Source organism: Podarcis bocagei (assembly GCF_964188305.1).
Source record: "Podarcis bocagei genome assembly, chromosome: 1".
Classification (NCBI taxonomy): domain Eukaryota; kingdom Metazoa; phylum Chordata; class Lepidosauria; order Squamata; family Lacertidae; genus Podarcis; species Podarcis bocagei.
Genome location: NC_138125.1, coordinates 12,691,972 through 12,710,854, shown reverse-complemented (window position 1 = coordinate 12,710,854; position 18,883 = coordinate 12,691,972). Strand labels below are relative to the sequence as shown.

At 45.4% G+C, this 18,883-nt stretch overlaps 1 protein-coding gene and 1 long non-coding RNA gene across 4 annotated transcripts in view; one reads left to right on the top strand and one right to left on the bottom strand.

The window, feature by feature from the left end:
- The window catches only part of LOC308587571, a 199,878-nt gene that overhangs the window by 142,580 nt on the left and 38,415 nt on the right, over positions 1–18,883 (top strand). The gene's annotated exons all lie outside the window — the stretch shown is intronic.
- GPR132 (G protein-coupled receptor 132) overlaps positions 1–18,883 on the bottom strand; it is a 28,208-nt gene that overhangs the window by 5,968 nt on the left and 3,357 nt on the right. The window contains exon 1 of one of the 3 annotated variants that reach the window (XM_081193929.1): positions 11,775–11,876. The exons of the other annotated variants lie outside the window; for them this stretch is intronic. Within the exon in view, the coding sequence (XP_081050055.1) occupies positions 11,775–11,799 (25 nt within the window). The 5' untranslated portion in view covers positions 11,800–11,876. Of the gene's footprint in view, positions 1–11,774; positions 11,877–18,883 lie in introns of those variants that run through there. 3 annotated transcript variants of the gene reach the window in all.

The window sequence follows — 18,883 nt, the reverse complement described above, 5'->3', positions numbered from 1 at the left end:
TATACTTTTGTGCAAGAAATTCTTATTCTTATTTAAATTTGTATGTTGCCCTACACCCACAGGTCTCAGGGCAGCTACAACACAAAACCACAATATAAAAATACGAAATGCATAATAGAAATAACTAACAAAAACAACCCAATGAACCCCCTTTCCCCAACACATTTTAAAACGTCATTGGCCGCCAATCAGCCAAAGAGGAATGTTTTTGTATGTTATTTTCACTTGTGCATGACTTTCTGCACATTACTTTGCAGGAGAACTGCACCACAATGTTTGAAGGTGTTCACATTTAACGGTGAACCTACCCAATTCACACTTCCCAAAATGATGCAACCCCTCCCCCCCAAATGATGCCTCCTGTCAAAATTTGTGGTTCTCTGAATTTTGCAATGCAGTTCTCCAGAAATGCACATGCTGGTGAAAATAACATACAAAATTGCACTATCTTAGGGGAATCTGTTTTGCAAAAATGTGTGTATTAGGCAAGATCGTGTAAAAGGAAAATAAAAAATTAGGATATTAGGAAGAATTTGCACTAAAATGAAGGGGAATTTTCACAAGGACTGATGTGGAAATGTGGAGAAGTAAGTTTAGGATTAGACGAACCGTCTCTACCCACGCTTCAGTTCCATGCATCTAGGTGACAACATTCTTCACACATGCATAGATAACTAGAGAACTCGCTCCACGACAGCCACCAATTTGGATGGTTTTAAAAGAGGATTGGACAAATTAGAATTTGCATTGGGCTAGTGGTTTTGATACTTTCTAGCTTCAGGGAAAGTTTTTGTAGCCTGTTTCATTTCTGCACTGACTTCTGCTTGGCACGCCTGCCACTGAACCCTCGCATGAGGCAAAGGATCATGGGGAATGTTGTAGAGGGCTTATTCACTGGCCAGACTTAACTGTTGCCCTACAGTAGGGCTGGGGAACCTTTTTCCTGCTGAGGGTGACATATCTTCTGGGGATAATCTGCCAGGGGTTACAGGGAAGTGGTGGAAGAAGCAGATCCAAAGAAGGACCCCCCTTTGAAACCACCAGGAAATTAGACCAAGGGCCATGTGAGGGCTGAAATTTGCCTACTCCTTGTCCTCCATGTTAAGTATAATTGTTTAACTGAGACCAAAATGGAGAATTCTTGAATGTGTATTGCTGACTTTGGAGATTTTCCACAGCAGCATACTAAGAGCTTTCTGAGCTCTGGTTAAGTTAACGATTAACTGAGAATGTTCTCTGCTCTATCACATGAGTGTTTAACCTTAGATCACATAATCAAGGTATTCAATTGCAAATCACCATCTTGGAAGGCTGGTGGCTGTTTTCTTTGTTCCCAGGCTCCGTGAGTGAAGGATGTGCAAATTACTCACTCCAAGGAGCTTACAGTCTTGGGCTGAAATGCAGGCTAATGGAGCCTGTGTGTGTGTGTGTGTGTGTGAGAGAGAGAGAGAGAGAGAGAGAGAGAGAGAGAGAGAGAGAGAGAGAGAGCTGTGTTTGTCAGCTCTGCTTATAAGTTATTTTATTTCTAAGAACAGGCATGTGTCTCATGGAACTATCTGGATGTATCTTTGATTGTTTTATACCTGTTTTGGAAGAAAGTTCTGCAAGTAAAGTTTTGAACAATACTTAACACATTAATGCACTACTTAATACATTGTCTGGACAATGTTTTATTCCAAGAAGAGGAGTCAGTTTTTATGCATCCGTTTGCTTCAACCTGAACAATATTAATATCTGCAGTGCTCCAGGAATGTACTGCCTTTCAGTTAAGCCACTCTGGGCAATCTGATGATCTAGATTTTGAAACTCTGTTCAAGGAGTTTCTTCTGAAGGAAGGGCCATGATCCAGTGCTAGAACATTTGCCTTGCATGCAGAAGGTCTCAAATTCTGTCTCTGGTATCTCCAGGTATGGCTGGGAATGTCTCCTGCCTGAAACCCCGGGGAGCTGCTGCCAGCCAGTGTAGACAATATTGGGCTAGATGGACAAATGGTCTGACTCGGGGTAGGGCAGCTTCCTATGTTCCTAAGGTTTTCAAGCATCCCTCAATGAAAACCTTAAGAGGTATCTCAGGGATCTCTGGAAAATCTTTATCAGGGGTCAGCAAACTTTTTCAGCAGGGGGCCGGGCCCACTGTCCCTCAGACCTTGTTGGGGGCCAGACTATATTTTGAAAAAATAGTAATGAACGAATTCCTATGCCCCACAAATTACCCTGAGATGCATTTTAAATAAAAGGAAACATTCTACTCATGTAAAAGCACGCTGATTCCCAGACCGTCTGCGGGCCGGATTTAGAAGGCAATTGGGCCGGATCTGGGCCCCGGGCCTTAGTTTGCCTACCCATGATCTTTATCATCAAGTTGTCCTGTGCAGCCTGGCTGAAAGGCAGTCCATTCCTGGAAGACAAGGTGTGAGCAAACACCAGCCCTTGGCCTGATTTCAGGTGGCCCTTGACGACAAAAAAAAGGGGGTGGCAGAGTAAGAGTTAATCATTAACTCTGCAAGTTGCTCAGAGTCCTTTAGAAAAACTCTTGTGGAAAAACCCCAAGGAAACCCAAACCCTGGTTATGTGCAGGCACTCCTGGAACCTCTTGCCACTCGGAGACGAGGGTGTTTGCAACAGCATCCATTGTGCTCTTTGCGATATTGTGGGCTCCTTTGGCTGGGCCAGAATCAGAAAGGTGGAATATAAATAAAGCTAGAAGTAAATAAAAGTAAGATCAATGCACCTGGACACCGAATGCACATCTACTGCTCTTCCCAGCCTCGGCGGGGAAAACCAACGTTGCTGTGAGTCTTTAAGTTGTGGTTATTCTATACGAAGAATAGCCAGATCCATTGTCAGATAAAACATCTGCCTATCAGGCTGCGGTCAGGTTGCTAACACACCTTGCTTCAGAAGCCGATGCAGGACAGGATATTGACAGGGTTGGGCAGGCTTTTAGGGGGTGGGTAGGATAGTCAAACAGCAAAGCCTGCTGAAACAACAGGGTTATTAAAATGGGGGGGGGGAACTCGTGTACTCATATCTATGGGTCCTCTTTGTGATGCTTTTCATAGAATCATAGAATCATAGAGTTGGAAGAGACCACAAGGGCCATCGAGTCCAACCCCCTGCCAAGCAGGAAACACCATCAGAGCACTCCTGACATATGCTTGTCAAGCCTCTGCTTAAAGACCTCCAAAGGAGGAGACTCCACCACACTCCTTGGCAGCAAATTCCACTGTCGAACAGCTCTTACTGTCAGGAAGTTCTTCCTAATGTTTAGGTGGAATCTTCTTTCTTGTAGTTTGGATCCATTGCTCCGTGTCCGCTTCTCTGGAGCAGCAGAAAACAACCTTTCTCCCTCCTCTATGTGACATCCTTTTATATATTTGAACATGGCTATCATATCACCCCTTAACCTCCTCTTCTCCAGGCTAAACATGCCCAGCTCCCTTAGCCGTTCCTCATAAGGCATCGTTTCCAGGCCTTTGACCATTTTGGTTGCCCTCCTCTGGACACGTTCCAGTTTGTCAGTGTCCTTCTTGAACTGTGGTGCCCAGAACTGGACACAGTACTCCAGGTGAGGTCTGACCAGAGCAGAATACAGTGGCACTGTTACTTCCCTTGATCTAGATGCTATACTCCTATTGATGCAGCCCAGAATTGCATTGGCTTTTTTAGCTGCCGCATCACACTGTTGGCTCATGTCAAGTTTGTGGTCAACCAAGACTCCTAGATCCTTTTCACATGTACTGCTCTCAAGCCAGGTGTCACCCATCTTGTATTTGTGCCTCTCATTTTTTTTTGCCCAATTGCAATACTTTACATTTCTCCCTGTTAAAGTTCATCTTGTTTGTTTTGGCCCAGTTCTCTAATCTGTCAAGGTCGTTTTGAAGTGTGATCCTGTCCTCTGGGGTGTTAGCCACCCCTCCCAGTTTGGTGTCATCTGCAAATTTGATCAGGCTGCCCTTGAGTCCATCATCCAAGTCGTTGATAAAGATGTTGAATAAGACCAGGCCCAAGACAGAACCCTGTGGCACCCCACTAGTCACTCTTCTCCAAGATGAAGAGGAACCATTGATGAGCACCCTTTGGGTTCGGTCAGTCAGCCAGTTACAAATCCACTGAGTGGTTGTTTATGTATTTAGTTTTGCTTAGGATCATCTTTGAAATGGCCGGGTTTTGCAACTATGGGTTCTTCCAGCTGCCCTATTTATTGGGTGTTCATCCTAATTTGCTTGAACAAAGCCTACGGGAAGGATAGATTATGGTCAGTCTTTATCGTGTGTGTCAGGGGTTCAGGAGCAGAGGCACAGGAAAGGGAGGAATCAGAGAGCGAGGGGGAGGAATCCGAAGTAAATATGAGCGATGACAGCGGCCCGAGATCTCAGAGTCTTTCCAGTGAATCGGAAGATTCACAGAAAGGGGCGCCAGTGGTCAGAGCAAGGGGGGCGCCTAGGGGGACACCCCAGGAAGTAGGGACCAGAGGGGACTCAGAGAGCAGCAGTTGGAAATCGGGACCAGCTTCCCCACCAGAGCGCAGTAGGGGGGAGGGGTCCCAGGCATCGGGATCTGGCGGCTCGCCGCAAGCGGGAGGGCAGGAGTTAGGATTGGCCACACCTCCATCGGGGAGCGAGGAAACGGTCAAGAGGAAGGTTGAAGGCTGCGCGCGCGCGCCAAGTTCAAATGCACAGGAAGGCGGCGCAGTAAGCAGCCCGGATAGGGAGCCAGGTCCTAAAGCCCGCCGCAAAGAGGGAGAAGAGTCCGGGGGGTCAGCGTCAGAAGAGTCCAGGAAGGAAGAGACCACGGGGGGTAGAGGGACCCAGAGGAGGAAGGAAAGACGGAAGAGGTGGAGTAAGGCTAGAGTATTAAGTTGGTGTACAGGAGGCGGAGACTCAGACGGAGCTTCGCTGGTCTAGCTTCTAAGACGTAGAGCTGCGCGCTTGCGGCTTGAAAATGGAAACTGTAACTCAATAAAGAAGTTTGTACAATACTGCCGGCTAGCGTGGTCCTCTGTGAGCTGGGACCTGGAAGCAGCTCTGACAGTGTGTTTCATAGAATAATAGACTCATAGAGTTGGACTTTGTCAAAAGCCTTAATGAAATGAAGATACACTATGTCCACAACATTCCCCTGATCTACCAAGCTTGTAACTCCATCAAAAAAAGAAATGAGATTCACCTGGTATGTAATCACAGCATCCCTTTCTAAGCACTCACAGACCGACTGTTGAATTATTTGTTCTAGGACCTTTCCTGATATTGATGTCAAGCTCACCAGTTGGTATTTACCCAGGTCTTCTTTTCTCCCCTTTTTGAAATACGGACAACATTTGCCTGCCTCCAGTCTGGAGGGACTTCACCTGTTCTCCAAGAATTCTCAAAGAACATAGACAAAGGCTCTGAGATTACCCCTGCAAGCGCCTTTAGTTCCCTTGGGTGCTGCTCATCAAGCCCTGGATATTTGAATTCATTTAAAGTAGATGGGTGTTCCCTTACCACCTCTTTTCCTATCTTGGGCTGCAACTCCCTCCTTCCATCATTTATTCTGTTACTACCAGGTTGGGCGGGTGGCACTGTGGTCTAAACCACAGAGCCTAGGGCTTGCCGATCAGAAGGTCGGCGGTTTGAATCCCCGTGACGGGGTGAGCTCCCATTGCTTGGTCCCTGCTCCTGCCCACCTAGCAGTTCGAAAACACGTCAAAGTGCAAGTAGATAAATAGGTACCGCTCCGGCGGGAAGGTAAACGGTGTTTTTGTGTGCTGCTGTGGTTCGCCAGAAGCGGCTTAGTCATGCTGGCCACATGACCCGGAAGCTGTACGCCGGCTCCCTTGGCCAATAAAGCGAGATGAGCGCTGCAACCCCAGAGTCGGTCACGACTGGACCTAATGGTCAGGGGTCCCTTTACCTTTACCTTTTTACCAGCTCGGGCACTGCTTTCCTTTTGGGTAATGACTGAGGCAAAATAGGTGTTGAGTAGTTCTGCTTTCTCGTTGTCACCCAACAACCTTTCTCCATCTTCTCCACGCAGAGGACCTACCGCTTGCCTCTTCCTCCTCTTGTTTCGGACATATCCGATGAAACCTTTATTATTATCATTGCTAGCCTCTCTTGCAAGCCCGAGCTCATTCTGAGCTTTAGCCAGCCCGACCTTCACTCTGCAACCACTGGCTACTCGTGTATACTCCTCCTTTGTGATTTCCCCTTTCTTCCATTTTTTATATTTCTTTGATTTGCTTGCAGGGAGGTTATACATCAATGAGCACTTGTCCTGATTTGCTTATGTGGGGCTGTTTATGAGCATTCCTCCTGATCTGTCTGCAGATTCTACAACGTTGCCTATTTGATGAGCGTTTATCCTGATTTGTTTACAAAGTGGTTAAATGGAGCTGTGTCAAAGCAAGGTGTATTCCACACTTTCATGTGCGTTTTCCTACCACTTTCCTTTTCACAAGACTTTTATAGACTTCTATCTTGTCCCCTCTTACTTTCCTTTTCCCTGGACTAAAAAGTCACACAGTCCCAACAGTTCCACCCAGTGTCTGCAAGATGACTGGGTTCCTCTCTTCAGTGTTAAGGAAGCAGCTCCTACGTTTTGTTTAGTTTTAAAAAGAGGATCTGAGAACAGGCATCTCGTTCTATGAAAGCGGATGTGGAAATAGTAGAAACATCTGTTCGGAGCCCACTCAAAAATGCCCCAAAGCTCCCCTTTGGGAGAGTTCTTAACTGCATAATACAGTCATACCTCGGGTTGAAGTAGCTTCGGGATGAATATTTTCGGGTTGCGCTCCGCGGCGACATGGAAGTAACGGAATGTGTTACTTCCGGGTTTCGCCGCTCACGCAGATGCTCAAAATGACGTCACACGCAGTCGCAGAAGCGGCGAAACGCGACCCGCGCAGACGTGCAGTTGCGTCTTACGTTTACTTTAGGATGCGAACGGGGCTCTGGAACGGATCCCGTTCGTATCCAGAGGTACCACTGTGTTGTTATAGATGGGGGGCAGTGCTAAACCCTAGAAATTAATAAGTGGGATATGAAGGGATAAATACAAGCTGCAGAGGAATTCCTGAGCTAGCCTATGCAAAACGACCTGGCCAAGTTAGGGACATTAAGAAACAATACAGGGCCATTGACAATGCAAGAAAACTGTCCTTCCCCTTGCCCTGAGCTGTGAACAGAGACTGGGGCTTTGGGAGGTTGGCAGGGTTAACTGGGTGAGAGGTGAAAAGGGAGTTTTTAGCAGGGTGTTCTGGGAAGAAGAAGGGAGAATAAAGGCTGGGATTCATCTTGCGCAGGCTGGCTGAAGGCTGGCTGGGAGAGATCCATTGGACTCTAGAGCTGCTTTGCTGTGAGGGACAAGCCCCTTCTGAAATGACCATGCTGTAAGATCTGGACTGAAGTGTAAATAGGTGAATAAGCCATATTTCTTAAAACTATGACAGTTTCTGCCATGTCTCAATTCTACAAATGAACACAGTCCCTGAGTGAATGCCTGGCACCCCATGGGCTGTTGTTGCAGCTTGGCAGAGGGTGTGGGTGACACACAACTTCTGTAACAATATTATCTCCTTAAATTCCTTCCAGTAGCACCTTAAAGACCAACTGCGTTAGTTCTTGGTATGAGCTTTCGTGTGCATGCACACTTCTTCAGATACCTGAGATATTATCTCCTAACGCCTTAGGGGCAGCGATTCCCAAATCACTTGGAGGGATCGTAGCACAATGGTGAGGCATCTCCTTTGCATGCAGAAGGTCCTAGCCAGGTACAGTTCCAGGAATCTCCCACAATGCCCTTAATGTAACGTTTCCCGGGGCATTGTGGGAAACAAAGATGGAGGCCTCCCGGTTGGAGTTTGGAACCTGACGTTTTAATTTCCCACAATATTCTGGAGAAATATAGGCACTGTGGGAAATTTAAACAGTGGCTGGCACGGACTAGGTTGCTGCTGCCTGTTGCCTCTCTGGGTGCCAGCTTGGCTCAAACTTAAAGTCAGTCCTGTTGTTGTAGGGGAAAGTGAAAAGAACGGAGGTGTTTAGATACTGAACCAAGCAGGAAATCACACCAGGCCATGCATGTGTGCGTGGTAAAGTGGGTTGCCAGTGTGGGAGAAGCAGGGTGGGAGAGCAGATAAAAACAGACAGAGTGTGTGAAGAAATAACAACAGCAACCAAATTTCCTGTTGAGTTTACTGTTAGGTTACTGGGTTATGAACTGATCCAGTTTTTAGTTGTTTACCGCCTCATCTTCCAACCTTTGTCAACCTGGTGCCCTCCTGATGCCAACTCCCACCATCGCTGGCTGGGGCTGATGGGAATTTGCAGTCTGGAACATCTGGAAAGTGCCAGGTTGGCAAAGGAAAGGCTATAGTAATAGTATATTTTGTGAGCTGCTCTATGATCCGGATGGTGTGGTGTTTAAGGCTTCTGTTGACACCCAGATTTAATTTTTGGTGATGCATTATTTTTATTTTTGCATTTTGTTGTTAGACCTTATTAAGGTTACAGTTCAATTTTGTGGAATATTTTTGGATGAGAGGCTTTCACTAACTTACCGGTTATTTCACAGAATAATTGAATCATAGATTTGTAGAAGGGACCCCTCTTTCTTTTAAATAAAAATAAACATGAAGCAAAAAGAAAGCAGCTTGTTGTATTCTGTAAATTATGAATTGTGGGGAAATTCCGCCCCCCCCGAGTTGTGATCCGCCTTGAGCGTAGTTTACTATAGAATGGTATAGACACAGGATGATGACAATGGGGAATTAATTTGACCTTTGTTGCCTATGAGAATTACAGGGGAAACTAACATGACAAAAGAACCTTAGTTGCATACATTCCAGGGTTATTAGATAACAACTTGTTCTCATTTGCTTGCTACCATCTCTGCCCAATTCCTTTTTTAAAAAAATGAGGTTTTATTAAAACTTTTGCATAGTACAATAAAAAAACCTAATCTAAACAAAGAAGAAAGGAAGAAAACAGAGATAAAGAAAAAGAGATAGAAAAATGTGAAGCCCTTTCTCACTGACATACAGTCATACCTTGTTTTTCAAACGCCTTGGTACTCGTACTTAAGTGTTTCGGTTTTTGAACGTTCTTTCAAAGCTGTATGTCCGACACAGCTTCCGATTGAGTGCAGGAAGCTCCTGCAGCCAATCGGAAGCTGCGCCTTGGTTTTCGAACAGTCCCGGGAGTCGAATGGACTCCTGGAATGGATTAAGTTTGACAACCAAGGTACCACTGTATCTTAACTTTTGTCCCATGCAGAAAAAGGTGTGTCCTCCCAGCTCTCACCTGGGAGCATCTCTTTCTTCCCCCAGCCTCTCACCCTGGGAGAGCTCCCCTTCCCTGCCTCTCACACAGGGAGAAAAAAGGACCAGAGAGGAATAAAGAATTTTAAAAGGACCGGGGGTGGGCGGGGGGAAAGAATAAAACTATCCAACTATCTGTCTGTCAGCTGTATCTACAAGATTTCTTGAAAATATTTGAAATGATCACTCCAAGGTAATACCCAGTTATTCTTCCTTCTGCTGTCTCTGCCCAGTTCCTGAGCAAAACAGATACAGTGGTACCTCGGGTTAAGTACTTAATTCGTTCCGGAGGTATGTACTTAACCTGAAACTGTTCTTAACCTGAAGCACCACTTTAGCTAATGGTGCCTCCCGCTGCCGCAGCATGATTTCTGTTCTCATCCTGAAGCAAAGTTCTTAACCTGAAGCACTATTTCTGGGTTAGTGGAGTCTGTAACCTGAAGCGTATGTAACTTGAAGCGTATGTAACCCGAGGTACCACTGTAGATACCTGAATGTCTTCTAGACCTCTACAAGGGCCTGTGGTATTCTGCACTCTGTTGGGCATGGGTGGCCCTGGAGACACCAAACCACAAGGCAGCTAGCAAAACTCTTTCTTTCCCCTTCACAGAGCTCAGCAACCACAAATTGGTTGCAAAGAAATGGTGTTTTCAGCTTGGTTCCACAGGCTAGTGAGGCGAAAGAACCTTGTTGCAAGGGAGAGTCTTCCTCATAGGTTCCATCCCACGTCAAACCCCTGTCATGTCTGGTTTCTGTAACATTTAAAGGGTAGCTGAGAATGTTAGTTGCTAGAGGACTCATTTGCCTACCATCTCGAGGGGAAAGTAATACTTTGCAACAGTATGTAATATAACAGGATCTGGGGGTTGATGCCAATGCTTAATCCTCTGCAGGGTACACCCATAGGTTAATGAACACGGCAAAGATAGCCTTTTGTCCCAATGGGTCTACTCTGAGTAGGACTTGACAGCTGTGATCTGTGGAACCGGCACTTTTGCAAGCACCGTATAATCTCTGTCCTGCACTTGCAAGAGACCATCAGTGCTTTAGTGTGGCAACACTTGTTCTCTGAAACTCCCTGCCTTTTGATATTAGGCTGGTGCCTTTTTGCTGTGCTTTTCTTGACGACTGCTAAAAAGTTTAAGTGATCCTACCCAGAAATGTAATGTTATTAGGAGTGCACTCTTCCCACCTTGGGTCAAATCTATGCTTCCAGGTGTCACAAGAAAGCTGCAGAGACAGTGCAGGATAGTGCGCACCCCAGAAATGATCTCTTTCAGCTTCTGCCTTCTGGAAGAAGGTAAGGTAAAGGTAAAGGGACCCCTGACCATTAGGTCCAGTCATGACCAACTCTGGGGTTGCGGCGCTCATCTCACTTTATTGGCCGAGGGAGCCGGCATACAGCTGGTCATGTGACCAGCATGACTAAGCTGCTTCTGGCAAACCAGAGCAGCGCACAGAAACGCCGTTTACCTTCCCGCCGGAGCGGTACCTATTTATCTACTTGCACTTTGACGTGCTTTCAAACTACTAGGTTGGCAGGAGCAGGGACTGAACAACGGGAGCTCACCCCGTCGCGGAGATTCAAACCGCTGACCTTCTGATCGGCAAGCCCTAGGCTCTGTGGTTTAACCCACAGCGCTACCCTAACCGCCTGAGAAACAGTTTCTATCCAAATGCGAATTTACCTTAAACGCAGTGTAAGTTATTCTCTGTGGGAGTATATTGTATTTAATTATGGGGTGTCAGAGTTTTTAGGGGGCTAACCTGGCTGGGATAGCTGGGGTAGCAGGCTTGTTGATTTTTGAATGTCTGATGTAGATTTTTTCAATTTCGTTGTTCTGTATGGGACAATGACAATAAAAATTATCGCATCGTAGAGTGTGTTTTTTTATTTGCCGATTATTTGTCTATACCCTGATGCATTTTATTACGTCTATCTGTTTCCAAGTTTAATTTTACTGGTGTTGTCTATTGAATATTTGATACTGTTCCACAAAAGCTAGCCCAGTCGCTAGAGAATGAGAATGTTAATCTCAAGGTCCTGGGATCTGAGCCCCATATGGGGCAAAAGATTCCAGTATTGCAGGAGGCTGGACTAGATGCAGTGGCGTAGCGTGGGTTGTCAGCACCCGGGGCAAGGCAAGTAATTTGCGCCCCCTAACCCGTGGATTTGCGCCCCCTAACCTGTGGATTTGCGCCCCCTAACCCTAAGCCCCAGATGTTGCGCCCGGTGCGGCCGGCCCCCCTGCACCCCCCACGCTACGCCACTGACTAGATGATATCTGCAGTCCCTTCCAAGTCTATGATTCTATGCACACTGCTTAGAGGAGGGGGAAGTGGGGCTGATTAAGCAATACATTTTACAATATACAACACATAGCTAAACTATGGAACTCACTGCCACAGGAAGCAGTGATAGCCGCCAACACGGATGGCTTTCACAGAGGAGTGAGCTAGCAAAGGCTACTAACCATAATGGCCATGCTCTGTCTCCATGGTCAGAGGCAGCAATACTTCTGAATTCTAGTTGCTGGAAACCACAGGAGGGAAGAGAGCTCTTGTGTTCCGGTCCTGCTTGTGGATTAATAATAATAATAATAATAATAATAATAATAATAATAATAATATATTACTTATACCCCACCCAACCGGCTGGGTTTCCCCAGCCACTCTGGGCATCTTTCAACACACATAAAAACAGAATAAAACATCAAACATCAAAAACTTCCCTAAACAGGGCTGCCTTCAGATGTCTTCTAAAAGTCAGATACAGTGGTACTCCGGGTTAAGTACTTAATTCATTCCGGAGGTCCGTTCTTAACTTGAAACTGTTCTTTTTTTTTTTTCCCCAAGTAACGTGTAGAAACATTTATTTATTTGCTTGTTTCTTACATTTATAGACCACCTTTATCTTCCTTTTTTTCCCTTCAAATTCTTTTTATTATTTGATCCATAAAGAAAATAAAGACTAACATACAAAAAGAAAAGACAAAACATGGAAAGAAAAAAGCTTACCGACAGAATAAGTAAAAAGTACACAAATTTCTTGTTTTCATAATTCTCCCATAACATAACTATTTCTTTCAGGACTTCCTTCAGCGTGGCCACAAATCATACGGAGCAAATAAATAAAGTTACACGTTTCATCATTTATATTGCCGTTGTGTCCGATTTTGTTCTCTATTTTCCTTGCACAATAACCATAATCTATCACAGTACATCTCTGAATCCCTCTAGCGTTATTTGTCCCTCACTAATGCCTTCCAGATAATTTACGTATTTTCCCCAATCCTTAATGAACACTTGGTCTTTTATATATCTAATTTTTCCTGTTAATTTATCGAGCTCTGCATATTCCAATAATTTAGATCTCCACTCCTCCACTGTTGGAGTTTCCTGCTGTTTCCACCTCTGAGCTATTAGAATCCTTGCCGCCGTAACCGCATAGTATACCAGTCTGCAATCCTCCTTTTTTATCTCTTGTTGCAATATCCCTAATAGGAAGATTTCTGGTTTCTTTTTGAACGTGTACTTTAATATCTTCTTTAATTCTGTATATACCTTCTCCCAAAACTGTTTTACCCTTCCACACTCCCACCACATATGGTAGAAGTACCATAACTTGAAACTGTTCTTAACCTGAAGCAGCACTTTAGCTAATGGGGCCTCCCGTTGCCGCCGTACCGCGATTTCTGTTCTCATCCTGAAACAAAGTTCTTAACACAAGGTAATATTTCTGGGTTAGCGGAGTCTGAAACCTGCAAGTGTATGTAGCCCGAGGTACCACTGTAGTTCTTTATTTCCTTGACATCTGATGGGAGGGTGTTCCACAGGGAGGGTGTTCCACCACCAAGAAGGCCCTTTGCCTGGTTCCCTGTAACCTCACTTCTCACAGTGAGGGAACCGCCAGAAGACCCTCAGAGATGGACCTCAGTGTCTGGGCTGAACGATGGGGGTGGAGACGCTCCTTCAGGTATACTGGGCCGAGGCTGTTTAGGGCTTTAAAGGTCAGCACCAGAGGCATGTGGTTGTTCACTGTGAGAACAGGATGCAGGACTAGATGGGCATTTCTTCTTCTTATGCTCTTCATACCTTGTTGATCAAGAAAGGCTTGTCTGGAACAAGAAGTTCTCTTATACCTTGTCCTTCTCAGGAGGATCCAATGGGCCACATGCGTTGGCAGAGGAAGCCCAGGATCTAAATGCCCTTCACTGAGAAGGCTACTACCACAAGCACGTCAGTGGCTTGCAACACAGGGCACATGTGCGCAGATCTCAGAAGCCTCTGTGATTTGCTCTCCAACCAGACTTAACAACCATGCTTTCAAGTGGCTTTGCAAGTTGTAGCTTGCGCACCACCTATGGTTAGGTGGGATGTCTGATCTGACAAACCATAGCTATGTCGGTTGCTTCACCACTAGTGGTCACTCCATCCACAGACAGAAGAGCTGAGCATATCAAAAGTGAAAGCAGATAGTTCCCAGCTTGCTGCATCAGTAATGCACCAAGGTGGGTGGAAGGGATGAATTGCCTTCTTTTTGGAATGTCAAGAACCAATGAAGAGGCTCTAAGGGAACCTGTTCTGCCTGGAGAAGCCTGATTTTTTACCCCACCCACGTCCCAGTGAGCCAAAGTTGACAGGCATGCAGGGCTGCCCACCTGTCAATCACCAAATGTCATCATTACATCAGGTGAGGCTTCCCTTTGAAGCCCCCATTGTTGGGAATCACAGGACTTTCAAACAGGACTTTGTTTACAAAGCTATTGTCCTACCAACCTTACTGTATGGTTGTGAAACATGGACCATTTATAAACGCCATCTCCAATTCCTCGAAAGATTTTTCGAAAATTTTTACACATCACTTAGGAAGACAGGCGAACTAATATCAGTGTACTGGAAGAAGCAAAGATCACCAGTGTTGAAGCAATGATTCATAGAATCATAGAATCATAGAATCATAGAATCATAGAGTTGGAAGAGACCACAAGGGCCATCGAGTCCAACCCCCTGCCAAGCAGGAAACACCATCAGAGCACTCCTGACATATGGTTGTCAAGCCTCTGCTTAAAGACCTCCAAAGGAGGAGACTCCACCACACTCCTTGGCAGCAAATTCCACTGTCGAACAGCTCTTACTGTCAGGAAGTTCTTCCTAATGTTTAGGTGGAATCTTCTTTCTTGTAGTTTGGATCCATTGCTCCGTGTCCGCTTCTCTGGAGCAGCAGAAAACAACCTTTCTCTCTCCTCTATGTGACATCCTTTTATATATTTGAACATGGCTATCATATCACCCCTTAACCTCCTCCAGGCTAAACATGCCCAGCTCCCTTAGCCGTTCCTCATAAGGCGTCGTTTCCAGGCCTTTGACCATTTTGGTTGCCCTCCTCTGGACATGTTCCAGTTTGTCAGTGTCCTTCTTGAATTGTGGTGCCCAGAACTGGACACAGTACTCCAGGTGAGGTCTGACCAGAGCAGAATACAGTGGCACTATTACTTCCCTTGATCTAGATGCTATACTCCTATTGATGCAGCCCAGAATTGCATTGGCTTTTTTAGCTGCCGCGTCACACTGTTGGCTCATGTCAAGTTTGTGGTCAACCAAGACTCCTAGATCCTTTTCACATGTACTGCTCTCAAGCCAGGTGTCACCCATCTTGTATTTGTGCCTCTCATTTTTTTTGCCCAAGTGCAATACTTTACATTTCTCCCTGTTAAAGTTCATCTTGTTTGTTTTGGCCCAGTTCTCTAATCTGTCAAGGTCGTTTTGAAGTGTGATCCTGTCCTCTGGGGTGTTAGCCACCCCTCCCAGTTTGGTGTCATCTGCAAATTTGATCAGGATGCCCTTGAGTCCATCATCCAAGTCGTTGATAAAGATGTTGAATAAGACCGGGCCCAAGACAGAACCCTGTGGCACCCCACTAGTCACTCTTCTCCAGGATGAAGAGGAACCATTGATGAGCACCCTTTGGGTTCGGTCAGTCAGCCAGTTACAAATCCACTGAGTGATAGCATAGTCAAGACCGCATTTTACCAGCTTCTTTACAAGAATATCATGGGGCACCTTGTCAAATGCCTTACTGAAATCAAGGTAGGCTACATCCACTGTGTTCCCTTCATCTACCAGGCTTGTAATTCTGTCAAAAAACGAGATCAGGTTAGTCTGACATGACTTATTTTTCAGAAATCCATGCTGACTATTGGTGATCTCAGCATTCCTTTCTAGGTGCTCACAGACTGTTTGCTTAATGATCTGCTCCAGAATCTTCCCTGGTATTGATGTCAGACTGACTGGGCGGTAATTATTTGGGTCCTCTCTTTCCCCCTTTTTGAAAATAGGGACAACATTTGCCCTCCTCCAGTCTGCCGGGACTTCGCCTGTTCTCCAGGAATTCTCAAAGATGACTGCCAGTGGTTCTGAGATCACATCTGCCAGTTCTTTTAATACTCTTGGGTGCAGTTCATCTGGCCCTGGAGACTTGAATACATCTAAACTAGCCAAGTATTTTTGTACTATCTCCTTAGTTATTCTGGGCTGTGTTTCCTCTGCTGAATCATTTGCTCCAAATTCTTCAGGTCGGGCATTGTTTTCTTTATTGGAGAAGACTGAGGCAAAGAAGGCATTGAGGAGTTCAGCCCTTTCTGTGTCCCCTGTTTGCATTTCACCATCTTCTCCTCTGAGTGACCCCACTGTTTCTTTGTTCTTCCTTTTGCTACGGACATACCCATAAAAGCCTTTTTTGTTGCTTTTAACCTCTCTAGCAAGCCTGAGTTCATTCTGTGCTTTAGCTTTTCTGACTTTGTGTCTACACGTGCTGGCTATTTGTTTGAATTCCTCTTTGGTGGTTTCCCCCCCTTTCCATTTTTTTGTACACATCTTTTTTTAATCTTAACTCAGTTAAAAGTTCTTTAGATAGCCACCCTGGCTTCTTTAGGCACCTTCCATGTTTCCGTCTCATTGGTATTGCCTGACGTTGTGCTTTTACTATCTCCCTCTTAACAAACTCCCAGCCATCATGAACTCCCTTTCCTTTTAGTATTACTGTCCATGGGACCTCACCCAGCACCTCCCTAAGTTTTATGAAGTCGGCTTTCTTAAAGTCAAGAAATTGAGTCCTACTATGCTTGGCTGCTCCTTTCCGCTGTATAGTAAACTTCAGAAGAGCATGATCACTCGCGCCTAACGATCCTTCCACTTCTACCCCACTAACCAGGTCATCAGCACTGGTTAGGACCAGATCTAAAATGGCTGTTCCTCTTGTTGCTTCTCCCACTTTCTGGACAATGAAGTTGTCTGCAAGGCCAGTGAGGAATCTGTTTGACCTTATGCTCTTGGCTGAGTTTGACATCCAACAAATATCCGGGTAATTGAAGTCCCCCATTACTACTATCTCCCTTCCTTTTGCATGCTTGGCCATCTGTTCCAGGAAGGCATCATCTATGTCCTCTGTTTGGCTTGGGGATCTATAGTAAACTCCCACAATGAGGTCTCTGTTTACAGATAGGTAGCCGTGTTGGTCTGCCATAGTCAAAATAAAAAAAATCCTTCCAGTAGCACCTTAAAGACCAACTAAGTTAGTTCTTGGTATGAGCTTTTCGTATCTGAAGAAGTGTGCATGCACACGAAAGCTCATACCAAGAACTAACTTAGTTGGTCTTTAAGGTGCTACTGGAAGGATTTTTTTTATTTTGAATGAGGTCTCTGTTATTCTTCTCTCCCTTAATTTTGACCTAAATGCTCTCACTTTGGCTTTGAGGTTCTAAATCTTGGATCTCTTCACAGGTATACACATCCCTGACATATAACGCCACTCCTCCTCCTTTCTTGTCTGGTCTGTTTCTCTGAAATAGATTGTATCCCTCCATTATTACATTCCAATCATGGGACTTATCCCACCAGGTTTCAGTGATGCCTATTATGTCATATTTAGTTTGTTGTACTAAGAGCTCAAGCTCATCTTGTTTATTTCCCATGCTTTGTGCATTAGTGTACAGACATTGAAGTCCATTAATCATTCCCATGTGTCTCTTATTTAAGGATTTTTTCCTCCCACCACTAGGTCTGCGTGCTGTTTGCTCCATTTGGTCTATGACATTTGGATGATCATCTTCATCAATTGATAGACTCCTACCTTCAGGAGCACTGTCTCCCTCCGCCACATTAGTCAGTTTAAAGCCCTCCTGATGAGGTTTCTGAGATTTTTGGCAAAAACATTCCTCGCAACCATTGTGAGGTGCAGCCCATCACTTGCCAGAAGTCCATCTTCAAGAAACTGCAGTCCGTGATCTAAGAATCCAAACCGTTCCTGTTTACACCATTTGCAAAGCCAGCTGTTCACTTCCACTATTGTTCCCTCTCTCCCTGGGCCAGAGGAAGGGGTATTTGTCAGTGGGTTTTATGATTCCTTGCAGTCGTTCAGTTACATCTTGGATCTTAGCCCCGGGGAGACAGCACACCTCCCGAGACATCTTGTCAGGCCCACAGATCACTGCTTCTGTTCCCCTCAGTAGGGAATCCCCTATCACCACTACACGCCTCCTCTTAGGTTTGGTCGGGGTTCTTCCGTGAGCTGTCCGTTCCAAGGTCGCCTGCACATTCCCTGAGGAGTGACTTTGCTGCTCGTCTTCATATACCTGATCGACTGTAATGAGGGAGAGATCCTCAAATGGAGTCTGTTCTTCGTCTTCCATGCTAGGGGAGAGGACTTTAAAGCGATTGTGTATTTCTAAACAATCAGAGCGAACCCTGGGCCTCCTACTTCTTTGAGTCATGTTTCTCCATATATCTGGCACCTGTATTCGTGAACTAGCCTCCTTCTCAGGGGTGTCCCCTGTCTCCTCCTTGGTGGAGACGGTGTTCTCTGTTGCTTCCAAGAAGAGCTCCAGCTCTCTAATTCTTTGGAGCGTAGCTACACGTTCCTCCAGTTGCTGGACTTTGTCTTCTAAGAGGGCAATCAACATACAATTGCTGCAGGTAAAGCTGCCTGCAACCTTTGGCAAGATGGCAAACATTGCGCAGGAACCGCAGGCGACTAGGAATCTTTTTCTAGGAATCTTTGGATGAAGCCATGCCTGTGTAAATATGCACTTTTTAAAAATATATAAATAAAGGCAATTCTTTCTCTCTGTGTTTATGTGTATATTGTGGATGTCCCTAGATCTAAATCATCCAAAGGAAGTACAAATTAGCTCACGCCCAAATTAAAACGAAAACACAAAGCTTACAGCAACCATGGACTGGGAAAGGAAGCAGCAGCGAGTCAACTTTTAGAGCAGAGAAATAGGCAACCGTCCAACAAGGAAGGGATGTGCAAAGTTTGTCCCTGACCTCTAGGGTAAGGCCCCTCCACAAATGAGAAGTGGGACGCAGAAGCAATAATCATGGTGCCGGGCTTTTATCATCCACAGCCCTTAGCGAAGTCACAGGGAAGAAAGGCAAGGCAAATGGTGAATCTGGGAGGAGGCTGGAAGAATGAAAAAGCCTTCTGCCAACTCTCAATTTCATATTTTCTTTAAAAGCTAATGGAGGGGGTGGAATGTACAAAATAACCCCGGTTGTGAAATAAAGATGAGGCAACGAAAGA